This window comes from Neomonachus schauinslandi, chromosome 7 (genome assembly GCF_002201575.2).
Source record: "Neomonachus schauinslandi chromosome 7, ASM220157v2, whole genome shotgun sequence".
Classification (NCBI taxonomy): Eukaryota; Metazoa; Chordata; class Mammalia; order Carnivora; family Phocidae; genus Neomonachus; species Neomonachus schauinslandi.
This window is the reverse complement of record NC_058409.1, coordinates 7,456,580-7,472,914: the sequence shown is the minus strand read 5'-3', so window position 1 is coordinate 7,472,914 and position 16,335 is coordinate 7,456,580. Positions and strand designations below refer to the sequence as shown.

At 36.3% G+C, this 16,335-nt stretch overlaps 1 protein-coding gene across 1 annotated transcript in view; it reads right to left on the bottom strand.

Moving 5' to 3' along the window:
- Window positions 1–242: 242 nt before the first annotated feature.
- YTHDC2 (YTH domain containing 2) overlaps window positions 243–16,335 on the bottom strand; it is a 73,436-nt gene continuing 57,343 nt past the window's right edge. Inside the window, exons 25-30 of the mRNA XM_021701891.1 lie at window positions 15,817–16,109; window positions 10,214–10,391; window positions 4,322–4,525; window positions 3,381–3,563; window positions 2,094–2,180; window positions 243–1,996 (exon numbers count right to left, since the gene is read on the bottom strand). Of these exons, the coding sequence (XP_021557566.1) occupies window positions 2,100–2,180; window positions 3,381–3,563; window positions 4,322–4,525; window positions 10,214–10,391; window positions 15,817–16,109 (939 nt within the window). The 3' untranslated portion in view covers window positions 243–1,996; window positions 2,094–2,099. The remainder of the gene's footprint in view (window positions 1,997–2,093; window positions 2,181–3,380; window positions 3,564–4,321; window positions 4,526–10,213; window positions 10,392–15,816; window positions 16,110–16,335) is intronic.

The window sequence follows — 16,335 nt, the reverse complement described above, 5'->3', positions numbered from 1 at the left end:
GGAGAACACATTCAAAAGATTTCATACTGAACACGTCTTGAGCTTTTTTTCCATCCCCTTATGGTAATAAGGCAAATTTTTTCAAGGAGGAGACACTGATATGAAATCATCACCTTCTCTATCAATTTAGTATTCAAGGTGTTTGAAATTCACTAATATTTCAAGGGATATTGTTGATCATTGTTACCTTAGCCCTATTACAGACTGTCAGAAATAACAAGATCTAGATATTTTAACAGAATTTCATTTAATAAGTATATTTAAAGTTCATCTCTTCCAAAAACAGCATTTTAATTACATTCAAATTGTGTTCATTTTAAATATCAACAAACATCATTTACATTCAGAGCTAGATATTAGAAAACAGAAGAAAATTAAAGTAAGTTTTATTTTTTTAAAAGTCCTCACTTCCAAATTTAGAACACCATAAACTGCTAAATATATACCTCAACAAAATGTATCTACATTATCAGAAAAAACACAAGTTGCTCTAATAGGAAAAGAACTGTAATACACATACAGCAGAACATAATTCACATAGGCTCAATTTATAGGTATATCTCTCAAAGTATAAAACAAACAAAAAACCAGTAACTACAAATATAGGCAAAAATCACAGCTGCCATTTTAAACTACTGTGCCAACATACAATGCTTTCCAAGAGAAAGAAGGGTTCTCAAGATCTTATGCTGACCCATGACTTTTCACTTCTTTGTTCTCAAATGCAGAAGCAAAAAACTCAGGAGTTGTCTTCTTGTCTTTAAATCAGATTTGGGTTGGTTTTTCTTCACATAGCAATAACCCAAATATATCATGAGAAGTGCTATCAAAGCTGCTCTATTTAAGAGCTCAGTAACCCAGACATTTCTTTCATTTTCCCTGTACCTTTATTTCCCTTCAAAAAGCTTCTGGGGAACCTTTATAGACAGTGGTGGTAAAGATATCAAATAATCCTGAGATGACAAAGATATAAGTGAGTTGGCACTAACACAAGTTTATAAAAAATTACCTCCCATTTATTAAACCATAAATGCAAAAAAATAAGAAATCCAAAAATGTAAGTAGGATGGAAAGTACTAGAAAACAAATAGAAAGCATTTAGAATTGCAGTGCTGTAGGCTTTAGTTTGAAAAACATACACCAACCAAGCTCTCACTAACTGTTGGGCACTTTTTTTTTAACACGTTTAATTTGTTTCCATTTTTAACTTGTCTAAATCAAGTTTCTCTAGCCAAAACGAAGAGGACATAATTACTGTGCTCACGTAAGAGAGGTGTGAAGGTTGTAACGCAGGAGGAAGGGAAGGGTATGGCACACACCGAGTTAAGAGACAGGACCAGGAATAAGACTAAGCACTAAATCTGATCTGATCAAAGACAGGGAGGGAGGAACCCTGATTTCCTTCAGATCTTACTGTACTTCATAATCAAAGAAAAAGACATCTCTCCTTTTTTTCTTAATGTATCTCAGGTTTAAAATGGCAGAATGAATAGCCCTTAATCAGCACACACTATTTTCAAAAGGGGCATTTTTAGAATTGGGTTGTTTGCTTCTTCTTTAACAACAAATCTTAAGTGTTGACTGTTCTAAAATGGTGCTCAGATACATTCAGGCCTTTCTTAAAAGGAAACAATTTACTTTGCATTAAAAGAAAAAACCCTCAATAAGAGTTGTAAGTCAGTGTCTTCAACAAATGAAATGTTTAACTTCAAATTAAGTATGTTTCAAATAACTGCTGTTGTGCCAAATAATGAAACCACTACTATTTTATTCAATGACAAACATATAAATAGCCAACATTACATAATCATTTTTTATGATCACTATAAAAATTTAAATTACCCTTTTCTCCTTTATATGAAGATGGTGGGTCTTAAGTGACACTCTCAACCAGAAAAGCCCATTCACTCGTAACACACATCTCCACCTCAGTTCTTAGAAGTCAGTGTGTTTGGTGGTTTTAAACAGGTACGATGTTCTTCTGTAGCTCAGAGCTCTGAAAGAGTAAAAAAAAAAAAAAAAGATAAATAATTTGAAAGATGTCCTTAGTGATCATAAATACTGCCAGAATTCAAGGTCAAGGAGAGTATAACCTGAGTTCAGTCAGTTGCAGTTTTGTCTCCCAGTGGAAGGCGTTCCCATAACTGCAGCAACTGTTCACCAACCTGAGGCTCTAGTTCCTAGATAAAGCAGAAGTCAGAATAAACACGAAAGGAACTAGATTGAGTTTTTTAAAGCACCAAAACCTATGCTGATAAAAATGTAAGAAAAGTCCATTCAATTTCATTTTTCTACCAGAACATGATAAAATCACATTGCTCTGATTCTCTGCGTTCAGGTTTGTGAAGTTCAATTCCAGACTTCAAGATTATAGTTAGCCTGCGAAAATAGCAACAACTGTGACAAGATGGTAATTTCCATGGAGTTCTCCTGGAACTTCTATCTAGAAATAATGAATTTCATTTTTAATGGAGATATACCAACAGCACTCAGCTTCAGCTTTCAAAGATTTACTATGAAACCTAGCATATTAGATGTTTGGGGGCTTTAATGAAATAATCGAGAGTATATGATATTCTTATCTTAGGAATTAGTCTTACTTCAAAATCCTTATTATAGAATAAAAATTAAAATATTGATACAATTTAAAAGAATGTCATTTATAGTCCTCTTGTGACATGATGTGCATTTAAAAAGAACCCGAACACTTTCCATATGGTGATTTAAAGTGAATCACATGGGTTAAATAAACTATTAGCTGTGTGACCTTAGAATAATTTCTCCTATTTCTCCTGACTAAAACTGGCCTAATAACTCAATATGCATTAAATTAAATTACTTGATATAAAGCGGCTAGCACCGTGGTCCATATATAGGGTAATTCCCATCCCCTTAACTAGTTCAAAATGCACATCAGCAGCATGATAGAGGCCAAGCAAACGTTAACAGAAATAAAACAAGCCACAAAAATATAAAAAGGCTGTTATTTATGTTACATAATTAGTTAAGGCACAAAGGAGTCAGATACTGTTGTTATCCTTAGACTTCAGTGAAATTACTTCAGAATTACGCTCAGTTTTGAGCATATCTTCCATTAGTAAGACAAAAACAGGAGCCTCCATGAAGTAACTTATGAAAGATTTTATATGTATGTAATGACAGAGAGAAGCCAAAGTTACAAACTGTTAAAAAAGCCATGAGCTCTGTCAAACACCTACAAGCAGGTTTTCACCAGCTCCTCCACAAATCGGAACCACCATCTCCCGTGTGCATATGGAACCTACGTTCTGTACTCTTTCATTCCCTCCTCAAACCACCAAATAACAGCAAAACAAAACAAAAAGAAAAGCAGAAGACAAATATTAAATGCCACTATATACCTGCCCATCTCTGCTGATCTGGACTTTCTTGTTGTCGTTCCAGGGATTGAGTAAGTGGTGAGCAAACTGAAAGGGAAGACTTTCCTTCCGGACCCACTCCACCTTAAATACTCCTCCCAGTCCAGCTGAGCCCCAGTCCTGGCTCTTCTCCCTTCCTATCTCAGAAGACATCCTAGAAAATCCCTGCGGGTAAAACGAGGGCAAGGGGAAAGGTGAGGATGATATTAAAATTGTGTGAATTCAATTTATCTGCAAAAGCTCTGAGGTTTTTTAAATTTTAAGGTAAAAATGTAATATAAAAATGGTATCTCACAAAAACAAAAATAAGTTACTTATTGTTTTTTATAAAAAGATGTATTAGCAAATTTTAGAGGGAAGACCGATTCCAGCCTTCTAACATAATTTCAGTATGAACAGATACTTTCTAAATAATGTATTAACAGCCCTAAACCCATACTTATTCCATGATAAACAGATACAATCTAACCTGTAAGTTTTTACTGCCAAAAATTATAATAATATCAAATAATAAATTCCTTAGTTTCTAAATTCAGATAGACATCGAGTCAAGAGGAGTTAAGAAACACACTCAGATTCTGGATTATCAATTCTAACTTCCTTGCCTATTTAAATAAACATTTTACCAAAAAGTCAAGCTTCTCGTTACTCTTAATCCACCTGAAAAATAGTAAATCTAAAGCTGTCCTCAGAAGGAGAAATGGCTCATCTAGAGAGGTTCTGGTAAGACGAGGAAAACAACGGGATCCCTAGAGTCATTCCCTTCAAGAGGTAACACTACATCCCTCATACTCAGTCAAACGAGATGCGTTCTTGCATCCCGAAACAATAAAAAGCCAGGGTGGTTTTTGGCTTTTGTTTTAATCTGTGTGGTCTAACCTGCAGCCAGAACAACCCCATTTTACTGGTTCAGGATGGCTCACCTGGAAATGTCCAGATCCTTGAACAGAAAATACCAAGTAAACCATGCTGCTTTCCCAAAAGGCTCGATTTAGCTTCCGCTCATTACTAGGGGTTGTAGACCAGATACCCTTCTGTTGAGAAATTTCAAGGTTTCTCAAATTGCTACTCTTCATTATGAAGTATCGAATAGGCATGTTTGGTCTTGGTGAAGGAGATTTTGAGCCCTATAAAAGAATGCATAAGTTCTTGAAAGGTAATTTGACCTTTCGAAATCAATAGGCTCCATTAAATAACATCTTCATAAACATATAAACCAAATTATTTTACCAAATATTCAACAAATGCAAATAGCTCCATCATGCCTGAAAAGCTACATAAGACTCAATCAAAATGAGGTTAAAGAGCCAAAACCAAGCACTCATTTTCAAGAGCATTCAAAATCCCTTATCAAGAAAGGATTCTGGAATATAAACTTTGATTTATGCTCCAAATGTACTTTCAGAAAATATTTTAATAAACTTTCAAAGGCTGAAAACAAAACAAAAATTGCTCCAGCTTACCGCCTGGATACAGTTTCCAGGCAACAGTGCCGGGAAGGGAAACAAACAGAACCCCAGTCTCCCTGAACTGCAGAGACCGAGCCTGGAGTCGAGAGACCCAGGTAGTCAGAGTTTGCATGGCAGCGTGCTGGATAGAAGAGAGTTGCACAGACATAAAGTTCCCGAGGAACTGCAGAGGGGTCCCCACAAGTTTCTGACTACGTACTGACCTGCATATGAGTGAGAAAACATGACCTAACGCCAGGGAAAGATCCAGAGGAAAGCAGTAGACTGAACCATTCCCGGAGCTCACGCAGGGTTGGGAGTATTCCACGTTATCCCCAGCCAAGATGGAAAGAACTGTTAATACAGAGGGCCTTAGCCCACAGAAGGCTCACACCTTGGTACTGAAACTAAATTAGTACCAGAGTAAAAACTGCTCTGGACCTGCCCTAACATTGCTTTCCAAAAGTAAATCTCGACAAGATTAAACTGATTGCAACTAACTTAGCTATGTACCAGAACAATGTCTGATAGTACTTAAAGGAATACAACAAAAATCTAGCAGCCAAACAAAACTATAAGGAATGCAAAGAAACAGGAGAATATGACCCATAACCAGGACAAAAAAATGAACAAACAGGGAAAGATTCAGATCTGACAGATGATGGAATTAGGAGACAAGAACAGCAGGGCAGCTATTATAAATACATGCTCTGTGTTCAAGAAGGTAAAGTGAACTTGAACATGCCTTTTGAAAGGAGAAATGGAAGGTATTTTTTTAAAGACCAAAGGGTGCTCTAGAGATGAAAATATGATACTCGCAGTGAAAAGTACAGTAGAAAGAATACACAGCCGATGAGATGCTACAAATTAAAAACCTCAGTGAACTTACAGGCATAGCCAGAGAAGCCATCTCAAATGAAACAGAGACAACTGAAAAAAATGAAGAAAGCTTCAGTGACTTGTGGAATAGTATCGACACTTGCCTCTCAAAAGTCCCAAAAAGGAGGGGAAGTGGTGAGATTAAAAAAAAAAATGTGAAGAAATAATGGTCCTAAATTTTCCAAAACTGATGCAAACTAGAAATACATAGATTAAATAAGAACTACAAATAGTAACATACCAAAATCAAATTGCTGAAAACCAGTGATAAAAAGAAAATCTTAAAAGCAGCTAGAGGAAAAAAAATATATAGAGGAAAATAAAAATAAGAATGACAGTAAACCTCCCTCAGAAACTGTAAACGAGAAGATAATGGAATGACATCTTTGCATAAATTAAAGAAAACCACTGTCAACCCAGAATTATATACACAGTAAAAATATCTTCCAAAAATAAAAGTGAAAAAGGTTTTCCAGACAAAAGCTTGAAGACTTCATTTCCAGAATATCTGTACTAAAAGAAATGTTAAAAGGTTTCCAGACAGAAGTGTATGATCCAAGATAGAAATTCACATCAACACAAAAGAACAAAGAGCACAAGAAATGGTAAATATTGAATAAATATAAAAGACACTTTTCTGACTTTTGGGAAAAGATAGTTTACTACGAAGTAAAAAATACTACACTGTGGCATTTTTAATGTATGTAGAAATAAAATGTATGAGACCAGTAACACAAAGGACTAAGGGGTAAAATAAAAACATACTGTCGCGGGCGCCTGGGTGGCTCAGTTGGTTAAGCGACTGCCTTCGGCTCAGGTCATGATCCTGGAGTCCCGGGATCAAGTCCCATATCGGGCTCCTTGCTCAGCAGGGGGTCTGCTTCTCCCTCTGACCCTCCCCCCTCTCATGTGCTCTCTCTCTCTCTCATTCTCTCTCTCAAATAAATAAGTAAAATCTTAAAAAAAAAAAAAAAAATACTGTTGCAAGCTTCTCAAACTATACCTGAAGTGTATAATATTGATTCGAGATACACCAAGGAAAGTTAAAACATTTAAGGAAAAAATCGCATCAATTCTAGGCATCTCTTCCAAAAACCTGAAGTGGAAAGAAGACTTCCCAACTGATTTTATGAGGCCAGCATTATCCTGATACTAAAGCCAAAGAAAAACAACACAAGAAAAGAGAACTACATAATATCCCTCCCTCATGAACAAAGATCCCAAACTTAACAGAAGTTTTGATTAAGCAAAATCAAATCCAATAATATTTAAAACAATAATCATCGTGACCAAGTAAGGCATAAACATTATAAAAACAGTCAATGACATCCACTTTATTAATAGAAGAAAAAATAATTCTGTTATCATTTCAGTAGATGTAAAAAAAAAAAAAAGCACTGAACACAATTCAACATTTATTCCTAATAAATCCTCTCAGCAAAGTGCATCCAAAAGGAAACATCCCATAGTTATGTTATCATAAATGGTGACAGGTTTAACTAGGGGCTAGCTTTCCCTCTAGGGTCAAGGCAAAGATGTCTGCTCTCAACACTTTTTATTAAACATTTTACTGGAGGTTCTAATCAGAGAGAACAGGCAAGAAAAGAAATAAACAGAATCAATGCTAGAGAGGAAAAAAGCAAAACGACCTTTATTAAGAGATGAAATGATTATGCATGTAGAGAATCCTGAGAAATCTACATAAAAAGCTAACAGAATTAATAAATGAAATAAGATTGTGGCATATTGGGTAAATATACAAAAGTCAAATGTATTTCTATATGCTAGCCATGAACAACTGGAAATTAAAAATTTAAAGAACAGCATCAAAAATATAAAATATTTAGAGATCAACTTAACAAAAAATAGGTAATACCTGAACTCTGAAATTTACAAAACACTCTTGTGAAAAATTAAAGAATATCAAAAGAAATGCAGATGTATACCATGCTTACGGATTAGGAAACTAAAACCTGTTGTCAGTTTTCTTTAAACTGACCTACAGAATCAATGCAATTCCACTTGATACCAAAAAATGTTTCTGTAGAAATTGACAAGAATTTTCTAAAGTTTATATGAAAGAATACTGGAACACCTAGAATACCAAAACAATTTTAAAAAACAACAGAGTTGGAGAAAAAAAATTAACTGGTTTCAAGCTTAGTATAAAGCTACTATAAACAACTCACTGTAGCAGAGGCAAAACAGAGAGGTATAAAGATCAATGCAACAGAATAGAGTCCAATAAGTAGATCACATTATTTACGGTCAATCAATTTTCGACAAAGGTGCCAAGATAATTCAAAGGAAAAGGTAATCTTTTCAACAAATGGTGCTAGAACAACTGTATAGGCAAATGACAAAATATGGCCCGTGACCCACTCACACTATAAACAAAACTTAAAACAGAGCATCTAGCTAAATGTAAGAGCTCTCACTACAACATTTCTAGAAGAAAACATAGGAGAACATCTTTGTAATCTTGAGTTAAACAAAAATTTCTCTTTTTTTTAAGATTTATTTATTTGAGAGAGTGAACACGCTCATGTGCACATGTCAGTGGGGAGAGGGGCAGAGGGAGAGAATCTTCAAGCAAACTCCCCACGGAGAGTGGAGCCCCATGGGGGAGGGGGTGTCTCAATCTCAAGACCATGAGATCATGACCTGAGCCAAAACCAAGAGTCGGACGCTCAACTGACTAAGCCATCCTGGCACCCCAGAGTTAAACAAAGACTTCTTAGAACACAAAAAATATGAACCATAAGAGAAAAAGACAGAAAAAGATAGCTACAATGGACTTCATCAAAATTAAAAACACTACTCTTCAAAAGTCACTTGTTAAGAAAATGAATATGCAGGCACAGACTGTTAGAAAAAGTTGCAAAGCATATATAATTAAGATCTGTATCTAGAATACATTTTTTAAAATCTTACTATTAAATAAAAAAGGCAAACAACCAATAAACAACCAAAAAAAGTTGAGCAAAAATTTGAACAGATACCTCACACCAAAGAAAATTCAGGAACAGCAAATAAGCACATGAAGAGAGGCTCAACATTAGTAGTCATTGGAGAAACACAAATTAAAACTACAATCGGGTATCACTATGTACCCACCAGAACGGCTAACATTAAAGAGATTAATAATGTCAAGTATTGTCAAGAACATGGAGCATTTGGGACCTTCACAGATGATTGAAGGGAATGGAAAAAAGCATAGCCATTCTGGAAAATAGCTGGATAGTTTCTTATAAAGTTAAACATGCACTTAACCATACAATCCCACAATTCTATTCCTGGATGTTTACCCAAGAATAGAAACCATACGTACGCACACAGACTTGTCCTTGAATATTATAGCAGCTTTATTCATAACAGCCAAAAAGTGGGAAACAATCCAAATGTCCAACTGGTGAATGGATAAACATTCCATGGTATTAGCCATACTATCCAGCAATAAAAAGTAATGAACTAATAATACACTGAATAATTTGGATGAATTTCAAAAGTGAAATAACCCAGTCACAAAAAACTACATACATATGATTCCATTTAGAGCAAATTGCAGAAAAGACAAAACTCTAGAGACAGAGAGCAGTTCGGCCGCCGTCATGATCCAGGGCTGGTGGGCATGTCCTGTATGTGGCTGTGATATGTTTATAGAATTATATACATTTGTAAATATTCACTGAATTGTACAGTTTAAACTGGTGAATCTTACTGTGTATATACCTAAATAAAGATACTTAAAACACCCTAAAACCTAAGAATGCAAATCCACAAAAAACATTTATTTTCCTCTTATCTAACAAGAGTGTTTCATCTAAAACTAATGACATAATGTATGGTGATTAACATAATAAAAAAATTTTTTAAAAGAGTGTTTCAGCAGACATTTTCCCCAGAACACATATAGCTAAATAACCTTAATCAAATACTTACTCAGTACCAACAACACAGGAAATTAAAAGTAAACATACTCTAAACATTTGAAATCATTAGTATTACAAATTTTTTAAAAGATACATAGTTCTCAATTCCCTACCAACATTTCCTATCTTCCTAACCCCACCCCATCTTTTTAATATAACCACTGAATTGGAAAAATCAATTAGTAATTCAAAGAAACCACTGTTTGCAATTCTGAAATTACAAACCTAAACTAGTTTGAGATCATCTTGTAACTTAACAAAAAAAGGTTCTAACAATACAGAAAGGAAATGGTGGATGGCTGAGTTACGTGCCAGCGGTAAACGATCTGTTAGTTTTAAAACATCCCAAGATGGGGATAACTAGAAATCTCTGGCAAGCAGGAAAAACTAAAAAATTTATGCAAGGTGTCTCAAGTCTGGCAGATTCAATTTATATCTAAAACAAAGACCACAATTAGTAACCAAAAGTAGAACTGTTTTGTCATTTTGCTTCAATATGTAACATGAAATGTGCTAGCAATCTGTTCCTTGCTACATCAACTTGTAGAGACTCTACCTTTCCCGAGGATGGAGGCGAAGGGCTAGCACAAGGACTTGGGTAGCTACTGCTGTCTGTAGATTTCACAGAAGATTGATCCGATCGGTCATCGGTGCTTCGTTTAGGATGTAAAATTCCTCTATCTTTGTACTTCTGAGGTGGGTGCAGTGCTGGAGATGGAGATTTCATCAATACTCTTGAGTGGGAAGGAGGAAATAAAGATCAGTGACACACAAGTTCATAATATAAAGCAGATTCCATTTCAAACCAAAGTTCCAGTGGCATTATGATATATGGAGTAATATTTAAGAAGGGAATTTCGTTTTCTCACACAAGTTAAAAAACATCTGAGATATTAGGGTGTCCTTACACAAACAACAGGTAAAAATATATTTTTAACAATCTACAGAAATTCTTAACTTAATGTTAACAAATACTCAAAGTATTATTTCCCTTACAAAATTCCTAACCTCTTGTATGATGCTATTGGAGAGGTCTTTAACATTATATAATTATTTAAATACAAGTATGCTGGGCGCCTGGGTGGCTCAGTCGTTAAGCGTCTGCCTTCGGCTCAGGTCATGATCCCAGGGTCCTGGGATCGAGTCCCGCATCAGGCTCCCTGCTCCGCGGGAAGCCTGCTTCTCCCTCTCCCACTCCCCCTGCTTGTGTTCCTGGTTCTCGCTGTGTCTCTCTCTGTCAAATAAATAAATAAAATCTTAAAAAATAAATAAATAATAAATAAATAAATAAATACAACTATGCTAATAGCCCTTACTAGAATATCACTCACTCTACTTCCCTTCCACTTTCACAAAGTATCTTAGAGCCAAGTAAAATATATTTTAAAAGCATACTAAAAAATTATGGTATGATAAAGTATTAGAATACTGCTAGACTAGAGTCAGGAGAGAAGACTTCTAGGACAGTACTAAATTTGCAACTAAGGTATGTGATTCTGGGCAAGTCTCTTAACTTATCTGAGCTTTAATTTACTTATGTGTTAAATAAAAGGATTATACTAGATAAACTGTAAGGTTCTTCTATTCTAAAATTCTGTGAATAAATGCAGCAAAGCTGGCAGCCACGTATTTTATAATTTTTCTAAAAGTATAGGTCTGTGGAATAACCAGACATTAAAAAACAAAAAAGCACTGAGTACTTCCTGAAGACATGCAATACAAAGTTCACAGCACCACCTATAAAATACACTTGCCAAAACATTGGCTCTAATCAAGCCCTGCGAGCTAACTACCAGTTTAGACAAAATACACATGGTATGGCAACAAAGAAGGCCAAGAATAAACAGACAAATCCAGAATGTGGTGTACCTCACAGTACCACCAACCCACTTTCTTCAAAAAAGTCCACAGAGGGGGCACCTGGGTGGCCCAGTCAGATGAGCGTCTGCCTTCTGCTCAGGTCATGATCCCAAGGTCCTGGGATTGAACCCCATGTCGGATTCCCCATTTAGTGGGGAGTCTGATTGTCCCTCTCCCTTTACCCCTCCCCCCGACGTTCATGCTCTCTCTGGCTCTCTCTCAAATAAATAAGGAAAATCTTTAAAAAAAAAAAAAAAAAAGTTGGGGCGCCTGGGTGGCTCAGTTGTTAAGCGTCTGCCTTCGGCTCAGGTCATGATCCCAGGGTCCTGGGATCAAGTCCCACATCGGGCTCCCTGCTCAGCGGGAAGCCTGCTTCTCTCTCTCCCACTCCCCCACTTGTGTTCCTGCTCTTGCTATCTCTCTCTCTGTCAAATGAATAAATAAAATCTTTAAAAAATAAATAAATAAAAATAAAAAAATTAAAAGTTAACAGAGGAACTACTAGAGATCACAAGACACTCAAGAAACATGACACCCTGATACAATGCATGTGTCCCCCCTGGATGCTAATTCAAATAAATGTATAGTATGAGAACTGAGGAAATGATCATTTTACTGGGATTAATAATTGGATTTTGATTATGTAGGAAAATTTCCTCTATTTTTTTTAAGTAGGCTTCACAACCAGTATGGAGCCCAACATGGGGCTTGAACTCACAACCCTGAGATCAAGACCTGAACCAAGATCAAGAGTCAGATGCTTAACCAACTGAGCCACCCAGGTGCCCCAAAATTCCTCTATTTTTAAGAGATGCATATTTAAATATGGAAGGGTAAAATGACATGATGTGTGGGATTTACTTTGAAATATGTAAACCAAAAAAAGAAAGCCAAGAACAAACAAAAGAAAATTTGGTTAGATATAGCAAGCAGGTGAAAATCTTGGTAACTGCTGATGTGGGATATGGAGTTCATTATGGCATATCATTTAGTTTGCTGTGTTTAACAATATTTATAATAAACACGTTTAAAACAAAAAAGAATGTGTTCAATAATTCATAAACTTCCGAACACCCTTACAATGTAATTACTCTTCCTTCAAGATAAGTTAAAATAGCTTATCCCCATTAGTCACTTCTCTCCTTTTTTTTTTTTTTAAGATTTTATTTATTTGACAGAGAGAGACACAGCAAGAGAGGGAACACAAGCAGGGGGAGTGGGAGAGGGAGAAGGAGGCTTCCCGCTGAGCAGGGAGCCCGATGCGGGGCTCGATCCCAGGACCCTGGGACCATGACCTGAGCTGAAGGCAGACGCTTAATGACTAAGCCACCCAGGCACCCCAGGAGTCACTTTTCTTTCAATAACTATCTTAGATCCAGGATTATTTGTTTCACAAATGAATAAAATAGCTGAAGCCTAAAGATATTAACAAAAGACTTTATAATGAATGAACGGCTGAATCATTAACCACCTGCTAAGAAGTGTAAAAAACAACCTTTCAGGGGTTTTTTTCTCTTGTGAATTGATGTTCAATGCATTATGTAAATTCGACCCCCCTAAAATCCCAGCGTTCTTACCCTGGCACCTCTGTGACATGAAAATTAGGTGACAGAACTTAATGAGGATAAAACCTTATTACAATAAAAATGTATTTTCCTATCTACCTTTTGATTTTCAAACTGATCTTTTAACCTGAGCCCCATTCTAGCTTCTCTCTCTTATATTTGGCTTCCTTGGAAAATTTCATTCAGATGGAAACAAAGCCTTTCGTGAAGCCCTCCACTTAAATTTTCATTTAAGAAGTTCTGACATGGAGGGGCGCCTGGGTGGCTTAGTCATTATCTATTAATACTACCAAAAGTCTGAACTTACCTATAATACTGCCTTATCTATTAATACTACCAAAAGTCTGAAGGTAGATGAAATTCCAGATCTCACTGTTAAACAGGTAAGAAAATGAAGAATGCCAGGCTACAACTTGTAAGGAAATGGAAATGCTTGATTCCAGTATCACAGGTGAAAAACTAAATTTGTAAGACAATCAATATCTGAATTATAACTAATATTACATTTTATAATTTTGATTTTCTTAATTTTATTAAATTTCTAACTTTTATTAAATAGGCATTTATTACTTTAAAAGGAAGTTTTTTTTCCAAAAATGTGTGTGTGCACGTATGTGAATATGTGCACACACACATACACATTTGCATTTATACACACAGACACATACACATACACAGAACACACAGAGTCTCTATGAGCCTAACAGGTTTTTATAGATGGGCCTAGGAATAACATTACCACATAACAACTTCTATGGAAATCTATTCCCACATCCTAAACCATTGTTCAAGTAAGTTTTTAGAACAATCTTTTCAAAAGGTGGGTAGTGTCTAAGAAGAAAATGCGCCTTTTACTCTTCTATTGCCCAGCAGGGCCTACATCAGAGAGAAACATTCAGGAACACACATTATGAGAAGACTTTCTTGGCAAATGCCTGAATTATTCCTCAAGTGTAATACCTGAAGAACTTGGAAACCAGTATGGATTACTCCCCTTTAACAGAAGTCTGACCTGATGAAGCCGTATGCTTCATTCAAATATGCAAATCTGACCAAAAGAAGACACTAACAGCCCCATCTGATCCTTAAAAAACAGTAAACATCACGTATCTTTAATGTTTTCCCTGTTTCTATTTTCAATTTTTTTAACAATGAAATCTTACCACACAGACTTTCTACGAATATTGCCAAAACTAGCATCACGGACAAGAATATTGTTTTTGTTATCAATTATAACAGGGTAAAAAAATGTTTTAACTGATCTAGAGAAACTTAAATTTGATTCTAACAAATGTTCTTTTTTTTTTTTTAATATTTCATTTATTTATTTGACAGAGAGAGACACAGAGAGAGAGGGAATACAAGCAGGGGGAATGGGAGAGGGAGAAGCAGGCCTCCCGCTGAGCAGGGAGCCCGATGCGGGGCTCAATCCCAGGACCCTGGGATCATGACCTGAGCCGAAGGCAGACGCTTAACGACTGAGCCACCCAGGCGCCCCTCTAACAAATGTTCTTACACAAGAAATATTTTTGAATCATGGCCATTGATTCATTATAACCACTATTATATAATCAAAATACATTTTTGGATAAATAATTCAATATAAGGGCTCTCTTATTATTATTAATAATCATATAGTAAATAAAAATATATCTAATTGCTAAATGCTGGAAAGAAAAGAAGAATTTGGCTAAAGTGTAACAGATTTTACCATTACAGTAAATTTGTTTACTTATTATATGCCTTCCCTGGATAAAAGATAAACTCTCTGAAGGAAGAGATCTTGTCTGTTTGGTACACTGCTGTATCTCTTATAAGCACCAAGAACAACACACGTTTAATATGTCACTGAATAAATGAATGAATAATTGATCTCCTGGAGGAATACTAGTCAGCAATATTGATACTTAGGTAAGACTTGTGAGGAGGTTGTTCTTTTAATTGGCCACAGCCCACACTTCTTGCTGTAGGATATCTGGGAAAGTTATGACTTGACATATATCAATGAAAATATATAATTTTAAAATATTGGTAGCTTTTTTTGGGGCACCTGGGTGGCTCAGTCGGTTGAGCGGCTGCCTTCGGCTCAGGTCATGATCCCAGGAGGGTCCTGGGATCGAGTCCCGCGTCTGGCTCCCTGCTCAGCGGAGAGCCTGCTTCTCCCTCTCCCTCTGCCTGCCACTCTGCCTACTTGTGCTATCTATCCGTCAAATAAATAAATAAAATCTTTAAAAAATATATATATTGGTAGCTTTTTAACAGACCCTAAATTTGTGAATTCTTGAAATTAAACATTTTGAGTTCTTCCTGATAAAAAAAATTGCCTTATTAAATGACTTATAGATACCAGTAGCTTAAAATCCTTCATATTATCTTAATATTTGTAAAAAACTTGGGGCACCTGGGTGGCACAGTTGGTTAAGTGCCCAACTCTTGGTTTCGGCTCAGGTCATGATCTCAGGGTCATCAGATTAGCCCTGCTCAGCAAAGAGTCTGCTTAAGACTCTCTCTCTCTCTCCCTCTCCCTCTGTCCCTCCCCACCTCAAATAAATACATAAATCTTTAAAAAAAAAAAAAAAAAGGGTAAAAAACTCTTCCCGTTTTATTGTAACCTTTTTGTGTATTTTAGATTATAAGTAATTTTATAATATTACAAAAGCATGATTCTATGATAAATAATTCATTTTCCAGGGGAAAAAAGTCTCCCGTTTTGCTAAAAATGTTATCAGTTTACCTTTCTGCAGTCGCAGACTCATCCGAAAATTCCGTATCTGCTGAGGTTTTCCTACTGTTATTTGACCTCCAAGACGATGCCAGAGGGAGTTCTTCTGAAGACATAGGCCTTGGCCTCTGGCCTATCCCTGATGGCTGCTGTAAGCCTGCAGACTGTTCTTCGGTGCTGAGAACAGCTATGATGGCTCGGATGGTGGCTTCATCAACTTGAGACCAGGGTTTAGACGGAGCTCTCATTCGGCGCAAAAACAAGCTGTGCCACTTGTGCCGGAGCTGCAGCAGCAAACCGGCCGCCTGCAACAGAACGATCGGCCCCCTCAGGTCCAGGAGGCCCAAGCCAGATGGCGAACCCATGCGCAAGACACCCACGTACTAGGGAAGGTCTGCAACTGTTTCCAAAGGACACTCTGCAACTGGTCAGGAAGCAGCATATTTCATTCTTTTTGTTGCACCAATGAGATAACATTTCTTCTTTATCATATTTGAGGACTAGAGACACAAAATCAAATGACACAGGCCG